The sequence below is a fragment of the Bos mutus genome, chromosome 25 (assembly GCF_027580195.1).
Source record: "Bos mutus isolate GX-2022 chromosome 25, NWIPB_WYAK_1.1, whole genome shotgun sequence".
Taxonomy (NCBI): Eukaryota; Metazoa; Chordata; class Mammalia; order Artiodactyla; family Bovidae; genus Bos; species Bos mutus.
Window position 1 is genome coordinate 38,142,211 of NC_091641.1, and position 23,579 is coordinate 38,165,789.

Consider the following 23,579-nt stretch of genomic DNA (forward strand, 5'->3'; position numbering starts at 1 on the left):
GTACAAAAGAATTTTCAGGAGTGTCTCGTATATTTCTTCAGTGATGACAGGGTCATGTTGCAGGGAGTAATACTTTTAAAACAGGATCATTTTAGTTAAAGAGATATTGTATCTACTGAACACTATAGAAAATAGTAGATGTTGGGAACTCCTGGAATATTTGCACATTTCCACGTATCTCAGTAGAAAAGCACCAGGTTTGGACATAAACTAGGCCCTGTGTTTGGTTTTGTTTTTTAAGACATATTTCTTTTATTTCATGTTTTTTCTTACCAACTTATCACTGTGGAAGAAAACTTTTTGTTTTCCTCTTTCATCCTCTAGATTGTTAACCCACCCAAGGACTTAAAGAAACCACGTGGGAAGAAATGCTTCTTTGTAAAGTTTTTTGGAACAGAAGATCAGTGAGTAGTACTCACGAAGAGTTTCACTTTCCCTATGTTTGGGAGTTTCCCTGGGTTGAAGCTGCTTTGTGAATATTCTAATTCGGACTCCTAATTCAGTCTTATCATGGTCTATGAAAATGGCATATCCTTCTGGTTTCTGCCTAAATAAAAAGTGTTATTCTTATCTCCCACACGTCAGTTGAAAAATAGGGCGATGCCTTCTAGATGTGATCACCTCTTTGAGATAGGTTCTCCCATCTCTTTACTCAACGCCTCTCCCCTCCAGGCAGATCCTTTTGTTTTTGTTTGGTTCTCTTTTAATGGCTGTTTATCATTGTGGTTCGGGCATGAGTTATACAGTGAAAGCTAAAATTTCTTTTGTCTTAATAAAAGTAGTTGTTTAGCCTTGTTCTTGTAAAACTAGATGATTTGATCTAGCATTGTAACAGTAAAGCTTTTTAACCAGATGTGTTCTAGAGTTGAAATCAGGACTGTTAATTTGAGATTCTTTGATAGGCCATATAATAAATTGCAGCAAAGGGAGGAATGTGTTTTCGTGTTTCCAGTGACTTGTTTAGCTTTTTCATCACTCCATCAAGTTGATTGCCTGGTTCTAGCTAGATGGTTTAATTTCTCTAAGTAATTGTGTTTGTATATGTGGTTCTTAAAGGAAAATGTAGCTTTGGGTTTGAAGAAAAATATATGCTTGTAGAAAGTGATATATGATATTCCATAGGAAAATCTCTTATAAATGGTATTCTTCACTAGCAAGTTTTTGTGTCAGAGTGCTCATCCTGGTTTAGAGTTTGCATGGCATGTCTGCATTCACCATACACACATGTACCGACATACCCAGCCCCAGTGCTTGTCTCAAACCAACTTAGCAGCCTTTTGGTGGCAATATTTCAAGGGAGTCACTGGCCCAGAGCTGTGAGAGCCAGAGACAGTCTGGAAGAGGGAATGTTCTGCTAGTGCTGTGCACGTCATGAGAAAGATCATCTGGATGCATAAAACAAGTACTGAATGCGCAGCCAGACACCAAAGAGAACTTCTGGGAAAGCAAACGCCATGGTCCCTGTCTTCTGGGAACTGAGGTAACAAGACATAAACACTTCAGATGGGACGAAGTGTAGAAGGAGTGGAATTAATAAAGGATTCTAGAACAAGGAGAAATCGAGAACAGCAGGGAGAAATTTGGACAGGGGTCAAAGGAGTCTTCTTGAAGAGACATGATTTGGATCAAACTCTGGAGGATGGGTAGAATTTGGAAAGGAACAGTAGGGGTGTTCCAGGCAGTGAGGATACCATAAACCAGGGGAGATAAGTTGAATGTGTGAACAGAGAAAGACTTCCTCCCAGAGGTAAAGAACCTGTGCTTGAGGAGAGCAGGGCAATATTGTTGGCCTACCTTGATTAGCTAAATGAAGAAGTCACCAGTCTGGAACACAAATGGAAACTCATAGAAAGTGGAGAGTTAAACAGCTTACAGGGGACCTGAAAGCCGTTGTGTTTTTATGATAATTTTTAACATGCTGAAAGTCTAGAAAAATAAACTGTCCCTGTGTATAAATAGGACACAGAAAATGGGAGCTGAGTGTATCTCAGCACTCAAGCACTCAGCCAGGCAGACCAGTGAAGCCAGTGAAAAGGATGTGCTTTCTGGACACGAAAATAGCGTGTTAGTGATGGTGATGATGTTAAGAAGTTCTTTGAGGAGACTCATAAGCAGGCGGATACACCATACACAGCAGTGGCTAGATACAGTATCTTTAGCCTTCTAAACTTCCTTGATACTGTTCTTCATAAAAAGCCATTAAGTTAAGAGGGGACTAATATGTTGACTTTTTGTGGCTAAGCAGTTGCCTTAGTGAAAGGAAACAAAGGAAGGATCTCCAGCACTTCTCTAACCAGAGAAGAGTTAACTAGTGGTCAGCATTGAGGCAGAGTTTAGAATCTTTGTATCTTCTGAAGGCGAAATCTCCAGATTGTTTCTTAGTAGCAGATTACTTTGGTGACAGAGCTCTGGATTGTTACCGGCCTGATGTATATTCAGATACCAGTTTCACCTGCTCTGTGATTTGGGCTGTTTGACTTTTAAGCCTCTGGGTCCTTGTCCACATGTGGGGACAACAATCTACCCGACAGTTATGAGAAAGTAGCATCACTTACTCATTGTATTGGTTGGCATAGAGCAGGTGTTCAACAAACATTGGGTTAGGGTTAGATCTGTTACAAAAAAGTTGATGAGAAGCAGGTGGCTTTAAGTAAAGAAAATATGAGAGAGAAAGAACAGGACCCTGACCATGGTAGGGTAGGATGTGGAGGGTCTGTTTGGGAAGGGTGGTCTGGGACCTTAAAGGCTTTGAACACAAAATGATACGTTGTGCCCCCTTTTTTGTTTGGCTGATGTTTTGTTTTTGTTACTCTTTGTTTCTTATTTTTACACTGTTTCACCTTTATGGAAAAACTACATTGTTCCCAGCCAGGGGTACTGTGTGCTGTCTAGTCTGTGCTCCTGATGGAATCTGATGGAGTTAACATCGGGAAAGGGGACTAAGTCGGGTGAGAGAGAACTCTTTAATGTGAAAAAGCAAAAACTGAGGAAAGAACCTGAGCAGAATTGATGAAATAATTGACCTTAAGAAGAGAAACACTGACTTGACCATAAATCCTCAGGTGTTTTGACAAAGGGCACCGTGAGTAGAATAAACATTGTGTGACTGTTTAGGAGGGCTGTGTCTAGGACTGTGTGTAAGGAGGGCTGTGTGAGATACAGTTCAGTCAGGAAGTGCAAGTGGACTTCAGGGGTGAGAACTGCTTTGTGACGGACAGAGCTGTGAGTGGCTATGGCAGAAGCCAGACTCTACCTCCCCTTAAGGCCTGCTCCTGCACATCCTGGAGGCTCTGTTGGGCACCGTGTCCTGACCTCGGTGGACATGTTCCTATCTTTTAGAAACCTGATTTTTTTTCTATTCTTCCTTCCAAAACCTAGAAAATTGTGTTTCTCTCCCACTGAAAGAGAGAACCAAGAAGAGAGGACCTGAGAGTGATGTCACCAGGATGCCAACAGAGTTCGTTCCTGACTTTGCTCCCCCCTCACAAAAAGGAAGAGAGGATTAGACCTTCCCAGCCAGCCTCCCCTGTGACAGGAAGGACTTAACAAGATGGCCCGATTGCACTCTCTGAGCCTGGGTCGCTACATGGGAACTGCCCACAGCCCTTTTCTGTTTCATGAAAATGCAGAGGGGAAGATAACTCCACCATGTGACCACAGCCCAGGATTAAATCTCTGGTGCATGAGGGCCCACCTTGAACAGGTGGTTGCCCGTCAGAGCAGAAACTGAGCTCAGGGTTTCAAAGTTTCTTCAGTGGCCATGGATGGCAGAATGGAGGGAGTTCATTCAGCTCGCAGGTGTGCAAAACCCATGGAAAACAAACCAGTTCAAAGAATACTGTGGGCAAACTGTATAAGTCCGTAACAGCTCTTTGTATAGCAGCCTTCACATCTGCTCCTCACAACAGCCCTTTCAGGAAACAAGGTAGTTGTTCCGGTTCTTATTTTTCAACAGATATAGAAACTGAGAGGCAGGAAACTTAAGGACTTAAGTGATAATATGTCCGAGGTCCCAGCCTGAAGTTCTTTTTACATCAAGCGAGATATAAGGTGGGAGGCCGGTTGTGAGGTGTCTAAGTGAGTGCTGAAATATCAGTAACTTGTAGAAAAATCTGTGCCTCGTAATTAGGGGCACGGCAGGTTGGACCCATCTGAGCATCCCCCTTTCACTTGTCGCCTGACTGACCCACTTTCCCTGCCTCCAACACTATATAATGGTTGAAGGATTGAGCCAGGCAGGGAGTAAGAGCCGCTTCCCCAGTGTTTGAACTGAGCCAGCAGTGTCCTTCTGCCAGAGCTGGACAGCCGCGATCCTCGAGAGCGCTGGCAGCGGCTCCGGCCCTTCAGGTGAGACGCCCTCCATGGCTCCAGCAGAGCGCCCGGGGGCAGGGGGCAGGCCCCTCGTGGAGACGGGCATGGAAAGCAGTGGCTGGCCATGTCGGTGGTGCAGCTTGAGAGCCTTATCCAGCACTGGGGAATGTTGTCCAGTTTTGGAAACAAAAATTTTCTTTATCTTATAGGCAAGTCTTTGTTGACATCTGTATGATAGTCATTGCTTGTAATTAACTGAAATTGTTACCTGTTTTGTGACCTTTTTGGTCTTTTGATTTGCATTTGAGGGGAGGTGTCTTGGTTTCTGAATAGTTTAGACTTGGACTTGTAACAACTCAGTAATCCTCAGCCTCTGTGACTGATTTAAGCTGGTGGGAGGGGGGCCGAGAATTATTTACTAAGTACTTCTCACCAAATCCAGATGGAGGGCAAACATACCTGTCTGACTGTGTACTTGTTCTCACCTGTGGCCTCTGCCTGTATGCTCTCTCCCCCCTCAGGTCACTGTTTCCGGGAGTCTGAGACATATATGTGGGTGTTTGAGATCATTCATAGACTGGCTTCTTCCCTATGGTATCTGTACAGTCTAGTTTTAATTAAGAGGAAGGTGGGTCAGAATTATGAAAGTGTTTGAAAATGTGAGGGGTTTTTTTTAATGTTTATTTTTGGCTTTTGGGTCTTTGTTGCTGTGCAGGCTTTTCTCTGGTTGTGGTGCGAGGGCTTCTCACTGTGGTGGCTTCTCTTGTTGCCAGGACTAAAGTAGTTGTGACCCACGGGCTTAGTTGCTCCACAGCATGTGGCCAGGGATTGAACCCATGTCTCCTGCATTGGCAGGAGGATTCTTTACCACTGAGCCACCAGAGAAGCCTGAAAATGTGAGATTTTTACATTCATTTTGAATGTATAATCAGAGGGTGGCTTAGGGGAAGTTTTCTGTTCTCAAATGAAAAGTATTTGTAGGAGGTGTATCGGATTACCAGGGTAAGTTTGCTCTTGGCTGTGTTACAGGTACAGTTACACCGGCAGCCAGGCAGTAGTCACCCACCTGAGCAGACCTACACAAGGAAGTCATGGGGAGAGCCCCCTTCTCAGTAGAAATAGCTCATGTGCTACAGCATGGGCCCTTGTTGTTGATCTGTTGAGGGATATTTTATTTCATTTATGCAGATTTTTAATATTTATTTTTTCATTTGGCTGTGCCAGATCTTTGTTGTGGGATCTTAGTTCCCCCACCAGGAATCAAACCCAGGCCCCCTGCACTAAGTGTGCAGAGTCTTAGCCACCGGACTACCAGGGAAGTCCATGATTTGTTGTTTTTTTACGATTAATAGATACTTACGGTTTCTCCCCAAATCAAGCTTTAAACTGTTGAGACAGTTCCATTCCTCCTCTTCCCCTCAAGTCTCTGGCCCACAGGCATCTAGTTATGCTAGTTTCTTACGAGAGGGCCTCGAGACACTGGGCGCCTCATCAGGAAGTTGCATGTCCCTTTTTCCTTGTCTTAGTGCAAGTGCTCGCGTACTAATACACTGCTCTGTATCTTGCCATTTTCCACTTAGCCGAGTATCTTAAAGGACCTTCCATTTCATTCTTTATAGTGACCTCACTGATTGCCAGTTAGCTTGTTTTCGGGCATTTACTTCTACAAACAATGTGTAATTAACTTCCTTGAATACAGAAGCAAAGCCAGTTCATTAAACACAACTTGACTAAGCGTGATTTTTTTTTTTTTTTGACTTCTCAGCCTGCAGCAAATTGGTTGGAAAAAGTGCAGCTCCATCTAGGCATTAGGAGCACACTGAGGGAAATCAAAACTTACAGCTTAAATGAAGCAAAGAAACAGAATGCTCGCTTTAAAAACACATAAACAACAGCAACAACCACAAAAAGCCTGTATAGCCCAGAGGCCAGCAGTCCAGCCTCCCTGACGTGCCTGGAAGATTTCATTTACTGAGGAATTATTGAGCACCAGTTGCATGCCAATCCCTGCCTGGCTGGCCTCAGTAGGGCCTTACTGAAGCTCCAGCTGAAAAGCACACCCTTTTTAAGGAGATAGAGTTTTGCAGTATAGCCTTTGGAGAAAAAATTAGTGAAATGGCCAAAGTGAATTTCAGTTCATCGTGCTTTCAGGAGATAATCCTACTAGGGCTCTGCTGGGCTCGTGTTTTATTTACTGTTTTTCCGAGATGACAGGATGTTTCTCCAGCAGGAGGTGATTTCTTAGATTAACATTTCTCTTGAAGTCATACTTACACTGTTGCTTCTTGCAGCAAACTTATTTTCACTTTTCAAATATGGTCATAAGAGAGGAAAATGTCATTTTAGTATCTCAAATGCTAGTCTTTATTTAGGATGAATGAACTTTGACTGTTACTGTTCTCTTGGCAGAACTCAGTAATCCACTTAAAATGCTTCCACAGAAGATAGGCCTGGGTTCATTGGGGCTTCCTCCACAAATATCCTCACCTTTCCACTTACTCTGAGTCCTGCATTAGTGTGTCGAGATTGGAGAAGAGGGATTTAGGAATCCCTCTTAGGATTCTTACAGTCCTTTCTCAGGGAGGCTTGATTAAAACCACCCTGTCCGTCTTATGCTAGGAATGCGTGCAGGTCTCAGCATCTGACCTGAAGCTGGGAGAGGGAGGAGGTCTCTTTGAGGACTGTAGGTCTCTAAGATCACTGATAACTGAGTATTTGTCACCTCAGAGCTCCCAGTTAATCTGAAAGTTTGACTTGCTTTTCATCTGATTGTGCTGGTGGTTTGGCCTTAACGGTGTAAACACACTTGCTGAATAATATGGGGTCAATTTAATTCCATTTTTCCTCCTTATAGATTGGACCCATGGGTCTATTGTGTCCAGTTTCAGACTTCAGGATGAGATGGTCACTTGGAAGGTACCTGCTTACCTCATCTTTTTGGAAATCTGCAGTGAGACCAACGTCCGGGTCCCCATTCACTGTTTTGTTCTCACTTGTCTTGTTTACCCACAGATAATATGCCTAGTCTTGGTTTGCAGACTGATGGTTCCAGAGGTTGTGTTTATACAGACCCATTATTACGACCACTAGCACAACACTTGACGCGCAGGTGGCTGCTGCTGGGTGGTAGCACTGTTTTTATGTGCAGAGGCTAGCACTTGACTATTATTAGTGAGTGTTCTCTAGCTTTCTCTAAAGAAAAGAAGCCTAAGTTCATGTAATAGCCCCATTTCTATATCCTTGACCTGACCCACTTTTTCTGAAGGTTATGCTATGAAACCTCTTGAGTTTTACAGGGTAAAATATGTAAATAAACTCTTAACCTTGCCAAGCCTATAATTCTCTCCATTGTACGGTGTTTTGGAAACTGACCGTCATTCAAGGAAACCACAAAAGCCAATGGGGGCAGATTCATGCAGGTTAGTGTGGCAGGCCAGTTATTCCAGGGTTGATGGCTCTTTTCATTCTCACGTGTTATGCATTGGTGGTGGGAATCAAAATCTGAAGATTATGTTCCTCTCCCTTTAATCACAGGCAGAGTTGTATTTCTGAAAGCCTCCTTTTGTGACTGCTGCTCTTGTTCTGAACTGTGTGTCACCTGTTTTGTGTGGTTCAGTAGCCGTGGGTACAATCATTCATGAACAAACACAAGCTCCGAGACTGCAGACGTCTGCAGGAACAGCAGGTTTTTTAAGTTGTTGCCTTTCTTTAGCTTTCGGAGCATTCCTGAGTCTTGGGATTGACAGGTCATCGGTCTGACTGAGGTTTTTGACTGGCAGTGATGCTGCTGTGGTTGATAGAGCCAAGAGCCCTGATTTCCTGGGATCCACATGGAGCCATGTGTGCTGTGTTAGTGAGGGTGGGGGTGCATGTCCAGGTCTCCTTTGTCCTGAGCTAGTGGCAGTGTGTGTGTGTTTCAGCGTGGAAGGCTGGTGAATGATAGTGGAAATGACCCGCAACAGTGACTTTATTTGGAGGATGCTGATTTTGGTGGTGGTGGTGGTTTGACTTGTTTCCAGAGAACATACTTTTAGGCTCAAGAGTCTAGGGGGTGGGCAGTACTATGTTTTGAAAACATGGCAGGCCTGTTTCAAAGACCAGTTAAACTGAGTGGATACTTGCAGTCTGCTGGGATGAGGACTTGGATACTTGAGGCACAAGCAGTGTGGATCATGTCCGTGCTCTGTATGTTTTCTGCCAGTGCCTGGATCAAAGTGGAACAGCTCAAGCCCTATCATGCACATAAGGAGGAAATGATAAAGATCAACAAGGGGAAGCGATTCCAGCAAGCTGTGGACGCCGTGGAGGAGTTCCTCAGGAGAGCCAAAGGGAAGGACCAGGTGAGAGGCCCCATGATTCTCACTTTGTGCCGACTCTGGACTGGTTATTTTTTGCATAGTAACTAACAGATTAAATATCACCCGAACCTGAAACTCTATTCTCATGAAATGCCAGTGGGGAGAGAGCTACTTCAGGTCTAAGGCGTCAGCATTTTGCTGGTCAGATTGAAACTCCATGCATCTGGTTGACCTTTCTGGAATAGATTGTTGGCCTCAGGAAAGTCGTTTGGACCCAGCAGAAGTCCCTCAGCTTTTGAGTACAGCACAGGCCTTCTCCCTTTTATGGAGGTTAGGAGCATGCCTCTGGGATCTGTCCACTGCCTGAAATGTAAATCCAGTTTGGGGACTGTGGGCAAATGACTTGAATTTTATTTTACTCTACTTGCCCAAATGTAAGCAGAGATGACAGCAGCGCCTACTTCATAGGATTCTCATGTGGATAACGCATGTATAGAAAGTGCTCACCACCGGGAGTGGCCCGTGTAAATAGGGGTCGCGATGGTAGCAGCCATTGTGGTGGTTATCACTATTATTATTAAACTTACAGACATCATCCCACAGTTCTGCTGATGACAAGAATCGGCGTAATTCCAGTGAGGAGAGAAGTAGGCCAATCTCAGGTGATGAGAAGCGCAAGCTTAGCCTGTCTGAAGGGAAGGTGAAGAAGAACATGGGAGAAGGAAAGAAGAGGGTGCCTTCAGGCTCCTCAGAGCGAGGCTCCAAGTCCCCTCTGAAGAGAGCCCAGGAGCAGAGTCCCCGGAAGCGGGGTCGGCCCCCCAAGGACGAGAAGGTTGGTTCTGTCTCTAGCTTCTGGGACTGGTGACTGTCCTTCGTACAGGGCAGAGTCGAGCTCTCCTGTGTGCTTCAGCTCCCTGAACGGACGTAGGGCCCCCTGCTCTGTGCTGCCCTAAAGAATTCTGCAGACAGGGAAAGGGTACTGCCTGGACGCACAGGCGTGAAATAGGAACACAACTCAGGCATTCGACCAGACACATGGTCAGGAGTAGAAGGGCCACTGAGCCAGCGTGCAAGGGCTGAGCAGGAAAGAAGGGAAGGGCTTCCACGGACGAAGGGCACAGCCCACATGGGCTTGATGTTGGCGGGCATAGTCTCAGTCCTAGTACAGGACGAGGAGGAGGACAGACGGGTAAAGGCAGCTTGTCACTAGGTCGTGGAGAGCCTCCAGGTCTGCTTAAGCAGTGTTGTACTGCCACGGAGTCAGTAGGGTGGCATGAAGGTGTTAGAGCTGGACGTGGAGGTGGCGGTGTGCGCCAGGCTGTGTGTTACGGGTCACAGCTGGCAGTGAAGGAAGGCTCAAAGCCGATGAGAAGGGTAACGTCAGGTGTGCATTCATAGTAGGATTTCCTTGGGCAAGGGGAGGGGGACGTTAGCAAATACTGAAAGGAACTATGTGAGAAGCACTTCAGAGGAGGAGTTGGTAAGATTTGGTAACTGGTTACATCTAGGGGATGATGAGAAAAGGGGAAAGGAGATGATTTCAAGTCTGTACCTGGAGAAACTTGCCTTTCTTCTGAGCAGAGGAGCTGGCTTTTGGGGTGAGAGGACCGGTTCTGTGTGTAATGACATTGAGGGATGTCTAGACTACCAGGGAGGCATCCAGGAACGTAGGATGGAAATGTTGGTGTGGGGGAGCGAATATCTAGAGAGGACATTAGATCCCAGAGCCCTGATTGTGGTTGTCTTGAGGGAAAGCCAGGAGAGAGGAGAGGGGAGGGAAGAAGTTGGCTTTGCAGAGAGCATGCCCACAACTCAAGGCTGGAAGAAGTGGGTGGAGCCAACGAAGGGAAGTGAGGCAGAAGTAACATACCTCTCACCTTTCCGGAAAGATCTGTGTGGGTCTTGGGAGCCAAAGGAGGAAGATTTGAGGTGGAGCAGGTAATCTGTCAGCACCCAGGGGAAGATTGTTAGAGCAGGATCGGAGACTGAAAGCCACATGGCCGGCACAGACCTGGGATGATGGGGCTGTGATGAATGCTGGATGTCAGATGGAGGCGCACAGGTTGAGACACCAGCGAGACCAGGCAGGGACGGGAAGAGGGTGCTTAAGCAGGAGACTGAGCCGAAGGTGTTAGGGTGGCAGCAGCTGCCGTCTGGCGAGGCCGTGCCCCACCCTCGGGCTCCCAGCCAACTTTTGCCAGATCCTTTGGTTTTTCTCAAGAGAAGCTGGAAATACAGATTTTAAGTGAAATGTTCCTATTTTAAGTATTAGAAGCTCATTCAAATTTTTACAACGCTTCTAAGTACGAAGGAGCATCACTCTGGACTACATTCAGCCTGTCGGCTGCCGCAGTACAACCTCTGTGTTAGAGCAGGCCCTTCTGGCTGCTCAGTGACCTAAGACACGATAGATGAGAGCAGCTGAGCAGTGGGGACCTCCGGCCAGAGTGAGGGGAGCTTAGAAACTGCCGGGTGTGGGGCATGAAGGATTCCAGGAGATGTGATCTGGATTGATCCGGTTGAGTTGATTTCCTGGGGACCCACAGAAATCTGGGCTGTCGGGTTTTATCTGTTCTCCAAATGCATAGTGTCTGGCATCTCACACCATGGATCTCACCACCTCCTGTGCTCACCCTGAAGAGAAACAGTTTCTTTGGGGGTAAAGGGAAGTATGAAGGAGAGGTAAGGAGGAGGCCCTGGGGTCTCCATGACCTGCTACAGCTGTGCGACCGTGGCCAGCTCCCTTCACCTCAGTTTCCTTGTCTGGTCATTGAAGATAACAGTGCGTCTTAGGTTTAAGAATTAAATGAGTAACACAAGCCAAGCAGATAAGACAGTGCCTGCAACACTATACATTTGACAAACATTGCACATTTATTATTTTTCAGCAGTAGCCTTTGTGCGGTGAGAGTGTGGTGGTTGTAGTGCACTCCTGGGGGCTACTGCCAGTCTTACGTGGAGGGACTCTTCTCACACAAACGTGTGTGTTGCTATAGTGATTGTCATTTGGCTGCGAGCTCCTCACTGAAGCAGAGTGAGTAGTCTAGCTAGGCAGAGCCCCAGATGAGTGCTGTTCTGAGCTATAATCCTCTGTCCCGTGAGGATTAACGGAAAAGGCTGAGCTTGACGACAGGGGTGTTGATTACGTGTGGGAAGGCCAAGGCTGGGTTTGTGTCCAGCTGCACGGGGGAGCCATGCTCGGGGGGTGCACACTCACCCTCTCTCTGGGGCTCGAGTCCTGAGCGGAGAACTGGGACTCTGGGCACGGACCACAGGGCAAAACAGAACTATCCTGTGGCTCTCCTAAAAATCCAGACTCAGGCAGGGAGTCAGGGGTGGAGGCCTTTGCTCAGTGCTGGGTGGACAGCTGTGTTCCTGCTTTACTCTTGTTCTGTTGTTGTGGTCACTAGGCTAGTGACTATTTACATTTAAATTAATTTACATTCAACACAAAATCCAGTTACTCAAGTCACACTGGCCACGTGATAGGTGCTCCATAGTAACACGTGCCTAGACCGAGCGGATACAGAACACGTCTATCGTGACTGCAGCTTCTCTGGGGCAGCACTGCTCTGGGCTGCTTTGTTTCGTCTTGCACATCTCCACGCCTGTCTGGAGATCTAGGGATAAAGCTGTACAGCTCGTCTGCTCCTGCCCCTCTGCCCGGCTTACCTCGTGTCCCTGTCCCCATTTGCTGTCTCCCAGCCTCAGTGGTCCTCCTGACACTTCACCTCAGCTATCTAGTGGAGAGCTTGACCTGCTGCACTGAGCTCTTGACTCCCTGCCCCCACGGCGCCTGCCTTCTGTCTGGGGGGAGAATGAACTCCTGGATCCTGACTGCCCCAGGATCTAATTCTGGCTTCATCACTTAGTGGCTCTAAAATGTTGGGCCGATCTCCTCACTGCACCACGTGGCTTCCTTAGTTTCTTTTCAGATACGATGGATTCCTTTTGAAGCCAGTACTGTTTTCCTAATGCTCGTTATTTGCAATAAGGAGTTTTCCCTGTGACCTGCTGATCACACTGCAGACCACAGTTGGTCTTTCAGGTTACCTCCATCCTTGAGGAATTTTGGCCCAGGAGCACATTTGTCATTCTGGACCAGAGAAAAGAGAACTTCCCTCTGTGTTGACAAAGACTTGCCCTGTTTCTCCCAATAAGACAGTCATCAGAGCTGTGCCTGGGGAGACCATGGAGCTGGCTAGGATAGTTTGGGACGGAGTGTGACTAAAGGAAGCAAAGCAGTGAAGAGGGGCCCCCAATTGAGGGAGGAAGACAAGTGTTCCTGAGGTGCCACAGTGTTGTGACCACCTGTCTTTCCCTCTGTAGGACCTCAGCATCCCTGAGTCTAGTACTGTGAAGGGGATGATGGCTGGACCCATGGCCACGTTTAAATGGCAGCCGAACGTGAGTGAGGTAATGACCCCTCCCTTGGCCCATGACAAGCCCAGCCTCAGAGCTGGTTTCCCAGCCTGACTGTGTGGTGTGCTTTTCCCGACACTTTTTAATTGCCAATGAATACAGAAGTGTGCGAGTCCACCCTGGCGCAGGCTTGCTGTCAAGTTTATTTAACTCGCTCCAGACCGTTTGGCATACCCACTTAACCATCAGGTATATAATCACATATCCATGTTACAGGTTTTCGCTTTGGGGAGTAGTGTTGATTTTTACAAAAGTGGGATCATTCTGCAGTTTTTTCCCACTTGGTACTTTATAGACATACCTTGGTCACGTGCGCGGCTGTGATGTTTGGTCACCTGCACGCTGCCTTACCCTTGGCGTGGGTGCGCCCGCTGCTCCCCTGTTGCTGGGCCTGTGTGTGAAAAGCCCTTGAAAGCCTTGCAGTCGTTGCTTCCTCCTTCCTGTTAATATTAACCCTCTATGAGCATTTGGCGCCAGGTACGAGGGGTCCAAAATCCTATGACTTGGAGGAGCCTGAGAATTTGGCTTGGTCTGCTGGGTCATCTGAAGTGACTGGTGAATGCTGGATTTGAAAATCACTGGTACACTTTTTAATTATTTTTCCACAGTGTTTGGGAGTAATTTATACACCAGCCTGGCCGAAACATCCATTCTTTTCCACTTGAAGCCAGTTTTCCTCCAGTTGGAATGGGCATTGTTTATGAAAGGCTTAGAACCAGAGTGGGAAACAAGCTCCCAGGTAGTTGTAAGCTCAGCTCCCAAAGGTGTGTCAGCCAGGGTAGAGACTGGTTATCAGTAGGAGGTGACCTCTGGTAGAAGATAATTTGTTTTATTCAATCATTTTCTGATTTCAGCCTGTTAAAGATGCAGACCCTCATTTCCATCACTTCCTGCTCAGCCAAACTGAGAAGGTAAGCTTGTTCCTTGAGGTTCCTGATCCTCCCTTAGGAGCTAGCCTGAGGGGAGAGTGCTGCTTCGCTGGAGCCTCACCCTAGTCCGCTGCCTGTACTCTGTCCAGAGCAACTAGTTAAATTTAAATCACGTAGAGGACCACTCATGAATCAGGCATTGTTAAGATTTAAAAGGAACCCAAAGAAGCTTTTAAAACTTCGTGGCTGTGTGCTTGAGACGTTTGTGGTCGCCCTCAGAGTCTAGGACAGAAAGCCAGCCTCAGGAGCCGGCATCCACCCATGGGTGGCCAGTGCTGCTGGATGAAGGCAGTCTTCCATGAGCCCTGGGGGTCGGGGGCGGTTTCCCCAGGTGTCTCCCCAGGGCTGTCGGTTAGGCTGAGCCCTGATAGGATCTGCTGATGGTGTGTGACCTTGGAGTTGACACATCAGGATTCCAAGGCTGGGTACACTGACCATGCCTATAATTTTGGACATATAAACCTCTGATTTTCAGCGTCATCACCAGCAAAAAGCAGCTTGTAGAGCTGCATGAGAACTGAGTGGAGTAATGCAAGTTAAGTTTTCATGTGTTGGAGTTCAGCAAAGTTGGACACCAAATAAGTTTTGATCTTAACTTTCTGTTTTGGGTCTCACCTCAGTAGGGAAATAGTAACTAAGACCAGTTAAATGTTCAGTTTAATAAGTAATTTTTTTTCACTCCCTCTTTATTAGCCAGCTGTCTGTTACCAGGCAATCACAAAGAAGTTGAAAATATGTGAAGAGGTACGTAAGTTCTACGCCTCCTCACTTGTATTCTCACCAGGGCCGGGCATGGGCAGGCCGGCCTGACGACCTGTGTTTCCTCCCCCAGGAGACGGGGTCCACCTCCATCCAGGCCGCAGACAGCACGGCGGTGAATGGCAGCGTCACACCCACAGACAAAAAGTAGGGCCTTCGGGGGAGGGCTTCCTTGGGCTCTGGTTCTGTGGGGCTGGGGGTGACTTCAAGGCAGCTTCTTAAGGGTTGTGTCCCAGCCGTTGCTGGGACTAAGTGGAAAGAGAAAGGGAAAATTGTAATTCTTAACGATTTGCCTGGGAGTAACTTGACTTGCGGGAGACAGAAATTGCCCTGTACATTCGTACCATGAATTTGCTCACTGGTGAGTCTCCTAAGCAGGGAACACTTGGGTCAGTGGTTCTCAGACCTTCCTGAACCACCTGGAAGACCCTTCGTAAAGCACCAGTTGCTGGGCTGCACCCCTAGAGTTTCTGGATCAGTCAGTCTCAGGTGGACCAGTTCCCAGATAAGTGGCTGCTCATCAGGAGACCACACTTGAAGAACTCCTCACCTTGGCCCTGGTTGGGGCAGGTGGGAGCAAGAGATGAAGGCAGCCTGTTGTCCTGCCTTCCCCAGTCCTCCCAATGTACCTGCCGGCTGCCCTCCGCCCCACCCAGACAAGTGGGGAGCCTTGACTGCGATCCCCAGGCCTTAGCTGGCATCCACCCTCGCCTTTGCCTGTATTCTGATGCCCCCTTGTGCTTCTGAGTCGTGATGATGAGGGCTCTTAAGGAAGGAGCATTCTCCTAAAGAATGTCTGAATCTCCCATCTGAGTCTTCTGTGCGGTTCTTTCTCAGACTAAAACACTTTTTTTGTGCTGTTGAAGTCACTTGTTCAACCAGATATATTTGGTGAACTTCCATTGTGGTGTGAAGGAGCTGGAGGCATGTGCTAATTAAAGGAGGAATGGGTGTTGCCCATTAAATCAACGAGGAATGTGTTGGCTTATTTTTTTAAAAAATCCAACTCCAGGCTGAGGACAGAGTCCAGTGTTTTCTGCCATCACTCAAATCCTTTTTTATTACAAGTGTAAAGCCAGCTGCTGAGCAGATTAGCTGCGTTGCACCCAGTGCGCCTGGTCCACATTTTCCTTGCCTCAAGGACACCGCGAGCAACTGTCAGTGTACAAATGCATATCCCCAGGTCTTCCGGGTGTCCTGGAACACTGAACAAAGGAAAGAGAATTAGTCTGTCATGATTTATAATCCTAGAGAAAACTGGTTGCCACCCACCCAGATAGCTGTGAATAACAGATTATACCTTTGGTGAGGAGAGTGGTGGGTTCCATTTTCAGCATTTAATTCAGGTGACTTAGAGCAGGCTAGACAGAGAACACGAGAAACATGAGAGTGTTGTATTCCCACAAGGATTGGGGAACCTTTGAGCCCGTTAGCAGAGGTGGCTGCAGATATGGCTCCCAGGAGACTGAAAATACTGAAGGATAACATCGGTCAGAGTGGAGAAGCTGCAGACAACATTAGAGCTGAGAGAGAGACAAGCTGGAAACAAGACCATGAGGTAGTAAATGAAGAAAGAGGCGTTGCTTAACCATGTCTTGTGCAAGGAGAGAGAAAGAATTGTAGGAACCAAGAAGAGACATTTGAGCAAGATAAAATCATCCATTGAACCATGTGGCAGCTATGAGCCCCAAGTTCTGGGGCTGCAGGAAAGAGCAGGCGAGCTGTAGCAAGTGCAGGTAAGCAGCACGTACTGACCACCTGAGTTTTAGTCACAGAAGGAGCATAACGAGCTTGCAGTTAGAAGGTGTGGGGAGAGTAGAGGACGGGCCCAGGTTGAGCAATGGGAAAGAGGTTCAGGAGAAGACTCCACGTACCGGGGAAGACTGACTCCAAAGAGCAGGTGAGGCTTTGAAGAGGCGTGGCGAAGCCCATCCCTGCTGACTGCATGAAGAGAGCAAAGGTGGTGCAGAGCCTGAAGCCAGGAAGGGGAGGTGAGCACCAGGACGTCGGCTTGTGCAGGCAAGGACGGTGGGGGCTCCGCACGTGTGGCGCCTGTTACATGTCATGGATCCCAGGGTGCTCGAAGTTGGCACCTCAAGGCCTTGCACCTGAGGTGGCTGGCGAGGAACTGTTGCATGCGCTGAAGATAAATGTCTGGCTTCTCACTGCAGTGGAGTTGTAAGCTCAGCCCCTCCATCAAAGCAACAAGGAAATGGTTGGGAAGACTTGCCATAACCTGTATGAGTCATACTTCTTGCAGTGGCAGTTGAGGGTTTAGAAATGCTTGTGTAAACTTCTGAGCACTTCTGAACAGGGCCAGAGTGAGAAAAGGCGCACTCTGCCAGCCCTCCCACTGGCTCTGCGGTCATGGTATCAGCACACTGCAGAGCAGTGTGCGTGGTGGACTGAGGTGAGGTTCCCCAGGTTTAAGAGGAACAGAGCCAGGGTAGTAGTCATAATCCCACCCTGTCCTCCCCTCCACCCTGTTCCCCACTCTGAACTGACCAGTCTGTCTTTCTAGGATAGGATTTTTGGGCCTTGGCCTCATGGGAAGTGGCATTGTCTCCAACTTGCTAAAAATGGGCCACACGGTGACTGTCTGGAACCGGACTGCAGAGAAAGTAAGCATTCATGGTGGCACTTCTTGGGTGTGGTGGGGCCTGGGCCTTGGAGTTGGGGCAACTAAGGATAGGAGTCGCCCTGCTGTCTCTGCTCCACGTTCTGTGTGCATGGAGTAGAAACCAAGCTCCAAGTCCAGGCAGGGGAGGATGCAGATAAGCCAGCATAGGATGCGATCATAAAAACTAAATATTGAAAATACCCAGGGGTATAACATGAAACAGAAATTTATCCGTCTGTGCCATTACCTGAAATAGGTAACAGGAGGTAAAAGAGAAAAAAACCTGTCAGGTTTTTCCGTGTGTGTGTGTGAGTGTGTGTGTGTGTGATGAATTCATTGATATGGAGAGTGCATCAGCAGATCTGCTTCATCTGAGTTAATGGCCATGCTCTGTTGTGTTTGGATTGTGTTAACAACCCTGTGCCACAGAACATTCTGCGGTGAAGGAGCTGTGCTGTATCTGCACTGGCCTCTATGAGAGCCAGTGACCTCATGTGGCTCTGAAATACTTGGATTCGTGGCTCACGGACTGAAGAATCGAATTTTAAGATTATTTCACTTAAAATTAAGCAGTCCTAGTGGCTACCACGTTGGACAGGACAGGTTCAGGAATTCTTCATCTAAGGTGGTCCGTGGCTTCACGGGGCCTGTGCATACCCTGAAATGGAATTCCAAGTCTTGTGTAATGGAGAGAGGTCATGGCTCCCCTCAAGTTCTCATCCAGGAAAAGGTGAAGAACCATAATCTAAGTACCAGAAAAATAATTCACTGTGCTTGCCAGGGACAGAGAGACAAAGAAGGAACCAGCCTCTTGAGGAACAAGGTGTGGCTGAGCGTGTGTTTGTGAAGTGATGGGTGAGCATCCCATGTATGCAGCAAAGGGAGAGCTGGAGTGAAGGGAGATGGTAGAGCTGATGGATTTAGATTAACAAAAATGTTCCAGGCAAGGTAAGCAGTTCACTTGGTTGAAACAGCCCCTTTTCAAGAATAACAAGGAACTGGTTGGAGAGTAGGTGGAGCCTGGGAGAAAGGGCACTGAAGGCTGTTCTAAGAGATGTGGGCTTCAAGTGCTGGGCATGAGGTAGGCGTTGCAGGACCTGGGTCAGGAGTGAAATCCTGGAGACTGTTGGCAGATACTTTGTGATTCAAGGCCGAGGCAACCAGGAAATCTAGACACACACAGTTGAAGGACATTGGGAAACTCCAAGTGTATGTTCCCATTTGATAGAAGTGCCTCTGGTCAGCTTGTTTCCTTGATTGGAAAGCCTGTTAATAAACATGGCTATGCCTTTCAGATTAATTTATGAGAAGGCAGTACAGCAAAGCAGTTACGAATGTGAGTTTGGAATCAGCTGTTACCCTCTTTCTTCAAAAGAAAAAACCAGAAGAAAACAAAATTTAATATAGATCTTTTTAGAAGTCTAAAAGAGTTACCAAAGGAAAAGATGAATGGGTGTTGATACTACTTCCCACAACAACAAAAAAGAAAACTTGAAAACAAGGTTTTGTATTCTTAAATTTTCCCACTATCCTAACAATTTTTGTGTTTTTCCCTAGTTTTTCTGTGTGTATGTGTGTTTTTATTGAAGTACAGTTGATTTACAATAGTACGTTAGTTTCAGGTGTACAGCACAGTGATTCAGTGTTTGTACAAGTTATGCTGCATTGAAAGTTATTATGAAATAATGACTGTTTTTCTGTGCTGCAAAATGTATCTTCGTAGCTTATTTATTTTATACGTAACAGCTTGTACTGTCCCCTACTCCTGTCTTGCCTCTCCCTGATTCCCTTTCCGCACTGGTAGTTTGTTCTAAATCTGTTTCTTTTTTGTTATGTTCATTCATTTGTTTTACTTTTTAGGTTCCATATGTAAGTCCTGGAGAAGGAAATGGCAACCCACTCCAGTATTCTTGCCTGGAGAATTCTGTGGACTAAGGAGCCTGGTGGGCTACATCCATGGGGTCTCAAAAAGTCAGACACGACTGAGCGACTAACACACACATAAGTGCAGGTGTAGAGTATTTGTCTGTCTCTGTCTGACTTATTTCACTAAGCATAATAGTATTCTCTAGGTCCATCCACGTTGTTGCGCATGGCAGAACTTCCTTTTTTTTATGGCTAATATTCCTATGTGTGTATGTATACCACATACATACACACATAGTGTGAATGCATGTTCATCCATTCATCTGTTGATGGGCACTGAGGTTGCTTCCATATTTTGGCTTTTGTAGTGCTGCTTTGAACATGTGGGGTGCATGCAAATTAGTGTTTTTATTTTCTTTAGATATAAAACCAGGAGTGGAATTTCTTATTAAACAAATAGTTTAATAATGATATAAAGATTTTTAAATAGGTCACGAGACAATCAACAAAGGTATTAGATATTTTGTACTTAGAAATAATCAAAATGTATCACACAAAGAAGTTGCTATTTTTGTCTTGTTAAATCACAAGTAGGACAAAACGTTAATATATTTATGGGTACTGTGTTGATTTTAAATAATGTATTCCATGCTGCTGATCTTATAAAACCATTTTCAGAGCCTGTTTTTTACCCTCAGTTCAGTTCAGTTGCTTGATTGTGTCCAACTCTTTGCAATCCTGTGGACTGCAGCACACCAGGCTTCCCTGTCCATCACCAACTTCCGGAGTTTGCTCAAGCTCATGTCCATTGAGTTGGTGATGCCATCCAACCATCTCATCCTCTGGCATACTCTTCTCCTCCTGCCTTCAATCTTTCCCAGCATCAGGGTCTTTTCCAATGATTCCTTTCTTCACATCAGGTGGTCAGAGTATTGGAGCTTCAGCATCAGTCCTTCCAAAGAATATTCAGGACTGATTTCCTTTAGGATTGACTGGTTTAATCTTACAGTCCAAGGGACTCTCAAGAGTCTTCTCCAACACCACCATTCAAAAGTATCAATTCTTCAGCACTCAGCTTTCTTCACAGTCCAACTCTCACATCCATACATGACCACTGGAAAAACCATAGCCTTGACTAGATGGACCTTGTTGGCAAAGTAATATCTCTGCTTTTCAATATGCTGTCTAGGTTGGTCATAGCTTTTCTTTCAAGGAGCAAGCGTCTTTTAATGTCATGCCTGCAGTCACCATCTGCAGTGATTTTGGAGCCCAAGAAAATAAAGTCTGTCACTGTTTCCATTGTTTCCCCATCTATTTGCCATGAAGTGATGGGACCAGATGCCATGATCTTAGTTTTTTTAATGTTAACTTTCAAGCCAGCTTTTTCACTCTCCTCTTTCACTTTCATCAAGAGGCTCTTCAGTTCCTCTTTGCTTTCTGCCATAAGGGTGGTGTCATTTGCATATCTGAGGTTATTGATATTTCTCCCAGCAATCTTGATTCCAGATTGTGCTTCATCCTGCCCGGCATTTCTCATGATGTACTCTGCATGGAAGTTAAATAAGCTAGTTGACAATATACAGCCTTGACATACTCCTTTCCCAATTTGGAACCAGTCTGTTGTTCCATATCTGGTTCTAACTGTTGCTTCTTGACCTGCAAGAAGAAGTTTTACCCTTCTTGTTGTTTTAGTCATTAAGTCATGCCCCACTCTTTTGCAAAACTATGAACTAGAGCCCACCAGGCTCCTCCATCCATGGAATTTTCCAGGCAAGAGTTCTGGAGTGGATTGCCACTTCCTTCTTCAGGGGATCTTCCAGACCCAGGGATTGAACCTGCATCTCCTGCATTAGCAGGTGGATTCTTTACCACTGAACCACCTGGGAAGTCCCTTACATGTATTTGTTGGGGTCTTTTATAATTGGGCCAGGAGAGCCATTAGGTAAATTCAGATATGTCTCTCAGTGGGGCAAATAAGATACAAAATCATAGGTCCAAATTATTCTAAATACTTTTTTTAGTGCCCATAGAACAAGGAAATAGACCAAGATGTTAACGATATATTCTGTTATGAGATAGTTCAGGTGATTTTATTTTTTTAAAAAGAAGAGTTAGTGCTTTTTGTGCCGCACCCCGACCCCCACCCCGACCCGAAGCAATTCAGTAGGAAGTGGCAGCCTGTTGGCCCTAGCCCTGCTTCCCCGGCTCACACAGCACTGGGCAGATTTCACCACAGCTGAGACAGCCACAGAGAGCTGTGGACAATTACTTTTCACGTCCCATTCTTGGTTCAGGAAGCCTCCAGCAGACACTTGTTTTGTGCTTCCTGTGGAGCAGAATGTGGAACGTGCATCCTCGGCACCAAGTTTGCAGACACACAAGACTGTCCTTAAGGGGCTCCCATCCACTTCCCCTCGAGCAGTCAGACCGCCTGCCTTGGGAGGCCACACAGGAGCACTGGGCGCTGTGTCTCTGGCCTGGCTAGTGTGTGTGTTGTGCACTGCCTGCAGCTCACATTAGGATCTGTGACTTTTGCAGTGTGATTTGTTCATCCAGGAGGGGGCCCGCCTAGGAAGAACCCCCGCTGAAGTCGTTTCAACTTGTGACATCACCTTTGCCTGCGTGTCGGACCCAAAGGCAGCCAAGGACGTAAGGATCCCTCCCTCCCCTCAGCGTCTCAGGTTGTGGCCAGGAACGCTGGCTGGCCTCCTCCCCTTGTCCCCTGCACACCGAGTGAGTGTCTGCATGTGGGGGGTTGGGTGTCCCATTTGGGGGCCATCTCCCATTGTGAAGGATGTTTGCGTAGACTGAACACAAGACTTCCTTTAATTCAGAACAAAGAACGACACTGACTGGGGTCCCTGAGGTCTGTGCTGAAATGGTTCCTGACAAGCTCACGTGTTCCTGGTGAGCTGGAAGCTTTGAGGCTGAGTGTGCCTTTGGTCCATGTGCCAAGTTCCTATATTTAGCTGTCACTGTATTTGTATGCTTTAAAAGTTCAAGTGCATTAGTTATCTTGTTGAACTCGTGACTAAACTAATCCAGGTAAATCCAAAGAAGCCAAAAAATAAATACTGACCTTTCATCTTTTCAGTGGGAGGCTTTTATTAAAAAGAAATACACATATATTCTTTTTGAAGGTAAATGGGAACATAACATAAATTCTTCTCTTTCCCTTGCTTATTTACATGCTCTTCTCTTTTGAGCTTTAATAGCTTCTGTTTGAGAAATGAGCCAAAAAAAAATCAGCAGGACATTGACCTTAGATCTGAGGGTCACCTGGGTTCTGGCTGGGAGCCTGGGCTATTGCTTCTCCCTTGTGTCCCCACAGCTGGTGCTGGGCCCCAGTGGCGTGCTTCAGGGGATCCGCCCCGGGAAGTGCTACGTGGACATGTCGACGGTGGACGCTGACACAGTCACCGAGCTGGCCCAGGTAGCAGCCTCGTTCAGGCTGGCCCTCCAGCGTCCTTTCAGTTGGAGCCCAAGGCCCAGGCTCACCGCACCCCAGTGTGGGCCACATAGTTACTCCAGAGCCACAGCAGAGACTATGGGATTCTAGCTTGTTTTCACTCTCTGCCTTCAAGTCTACAGCTAGTCTGCATGGCTGAGACAGGAGAAGTGCTTCTTAGCTGGGAGAGGCGTCAGGTCCCGTAGCTGCTAACCTCTCAGTTGGAAGCAGTCCAATCTGCCAGCAGGGTCTTTGTGGTTTAAATAGCTTTCTGCAGTTGATACTAGCAGGATATTCCCCCACCCTGAGCCACTGGGCCAAGGTGAGGAGGTGGTGGTGACTTGTGGCCCATGTGTGTTCAAAGAGTGGCTGAAATCAAAGAAGGGCAGTGTCTGTCGTAGAAAGTGTGGTCGGCCAAACCATAGTGTGGTCGTGTTGCTGATATCTTTGTAATGGGAGCCTCTGAGGACCCCCAGCTCCTCGCTGTCTCCTGCGTGGGATTCGGGCATCTGGTGGAGGACAGTCTGCTGGTCCTCCCCCAGCATCAGCCCAGCACCTTGGTACACATGTCCGCTATGGGGCTCAGCGTGGAGGGCCTGATGCTCCAGCCCCTGTGTGCTCCTTGCTTCCTGCCCAAGACCTTCGTGAGAGGCACAGCCTCCAGAAGCTGTGACTTTTCTTTCCAGGTGATTGTGTCCAGGGGGGGCCGCTTTCTGGAAGCCCCGGTCTCAGGGAATCAGCAGCTGTCTAATGATGGGATGTTGGTGATCTTAGCGGCCGGAGACAGGGGCTTGTATGAGGACTGCAGCAGCTGCTTCCAGGCAATGGGGAAGACCTCCTTCTTTCTAGGTAACACGCCTGCCCACCCGTCAGGCCACTGCAGGCCTGGAGGCTGGGTGGGCCACATCCCCTCTAGACCACCCTGA

The 23,579-nt window shown here is 47.0% G+C and overlaps 1 protein-coding gene across 6 annotated transcripts in view; it reads left to right on the plus strand.

Annotated features, from left to right (window-relative positions):
• The window catches only part of GLYR1 (glyoxylate reductase 1 homolog), a 31,811-nt gene that overhangs the window by 1,815 nt on the left and 6,417 nt on the right, over positions 1-23,579 (plus strand). The window contains exons 3-13 of one of the 6 annotated variants that reach the window (XM_005887814.3): positions 325-404; positions 8,513-8,651; positions 9,199-9,441; positions 12,939-13,025; positions 13,886-13,942; positions 14,654-14,704; positions 14,793-14,866; positions 17,241-17,340; positions 21,744-21,854; positions 22,537-22,638; positions 23,340-23,502. In XM_005887814.3, coding sequence (XP_005887876.1) covers positions 325-404; positions 8,513-8,651; positions 9,199-9,441; positions 12,939-13,025; positions 13,886-13,942; positions 14,654-14,704; positions 14,793-14,866; positions 17,241-17,340; positions 21,744-21,854; positions 22,537-22,638; positions 23,340-23,502 — 1,207 coding nt within the window. The remainder of the gene's footprint in view (positions 1-324; positions 405-8,512; positions 8,652-9,198; positions 9,442-12,938; positions 13,026-13,885; positions 13,943-14,653; positions 14,705-14,792; positions 14,867-17,240; positions 17,341-21,743; positions 21,855-22,536; positions 22,639-23,339; positions 23,503-23,579) is intronic. The other 5 variants (XM_070362772.1, XM_005887812.3, XM_070362773.1 and 2 more) reach the window with 5 other exon arrangements.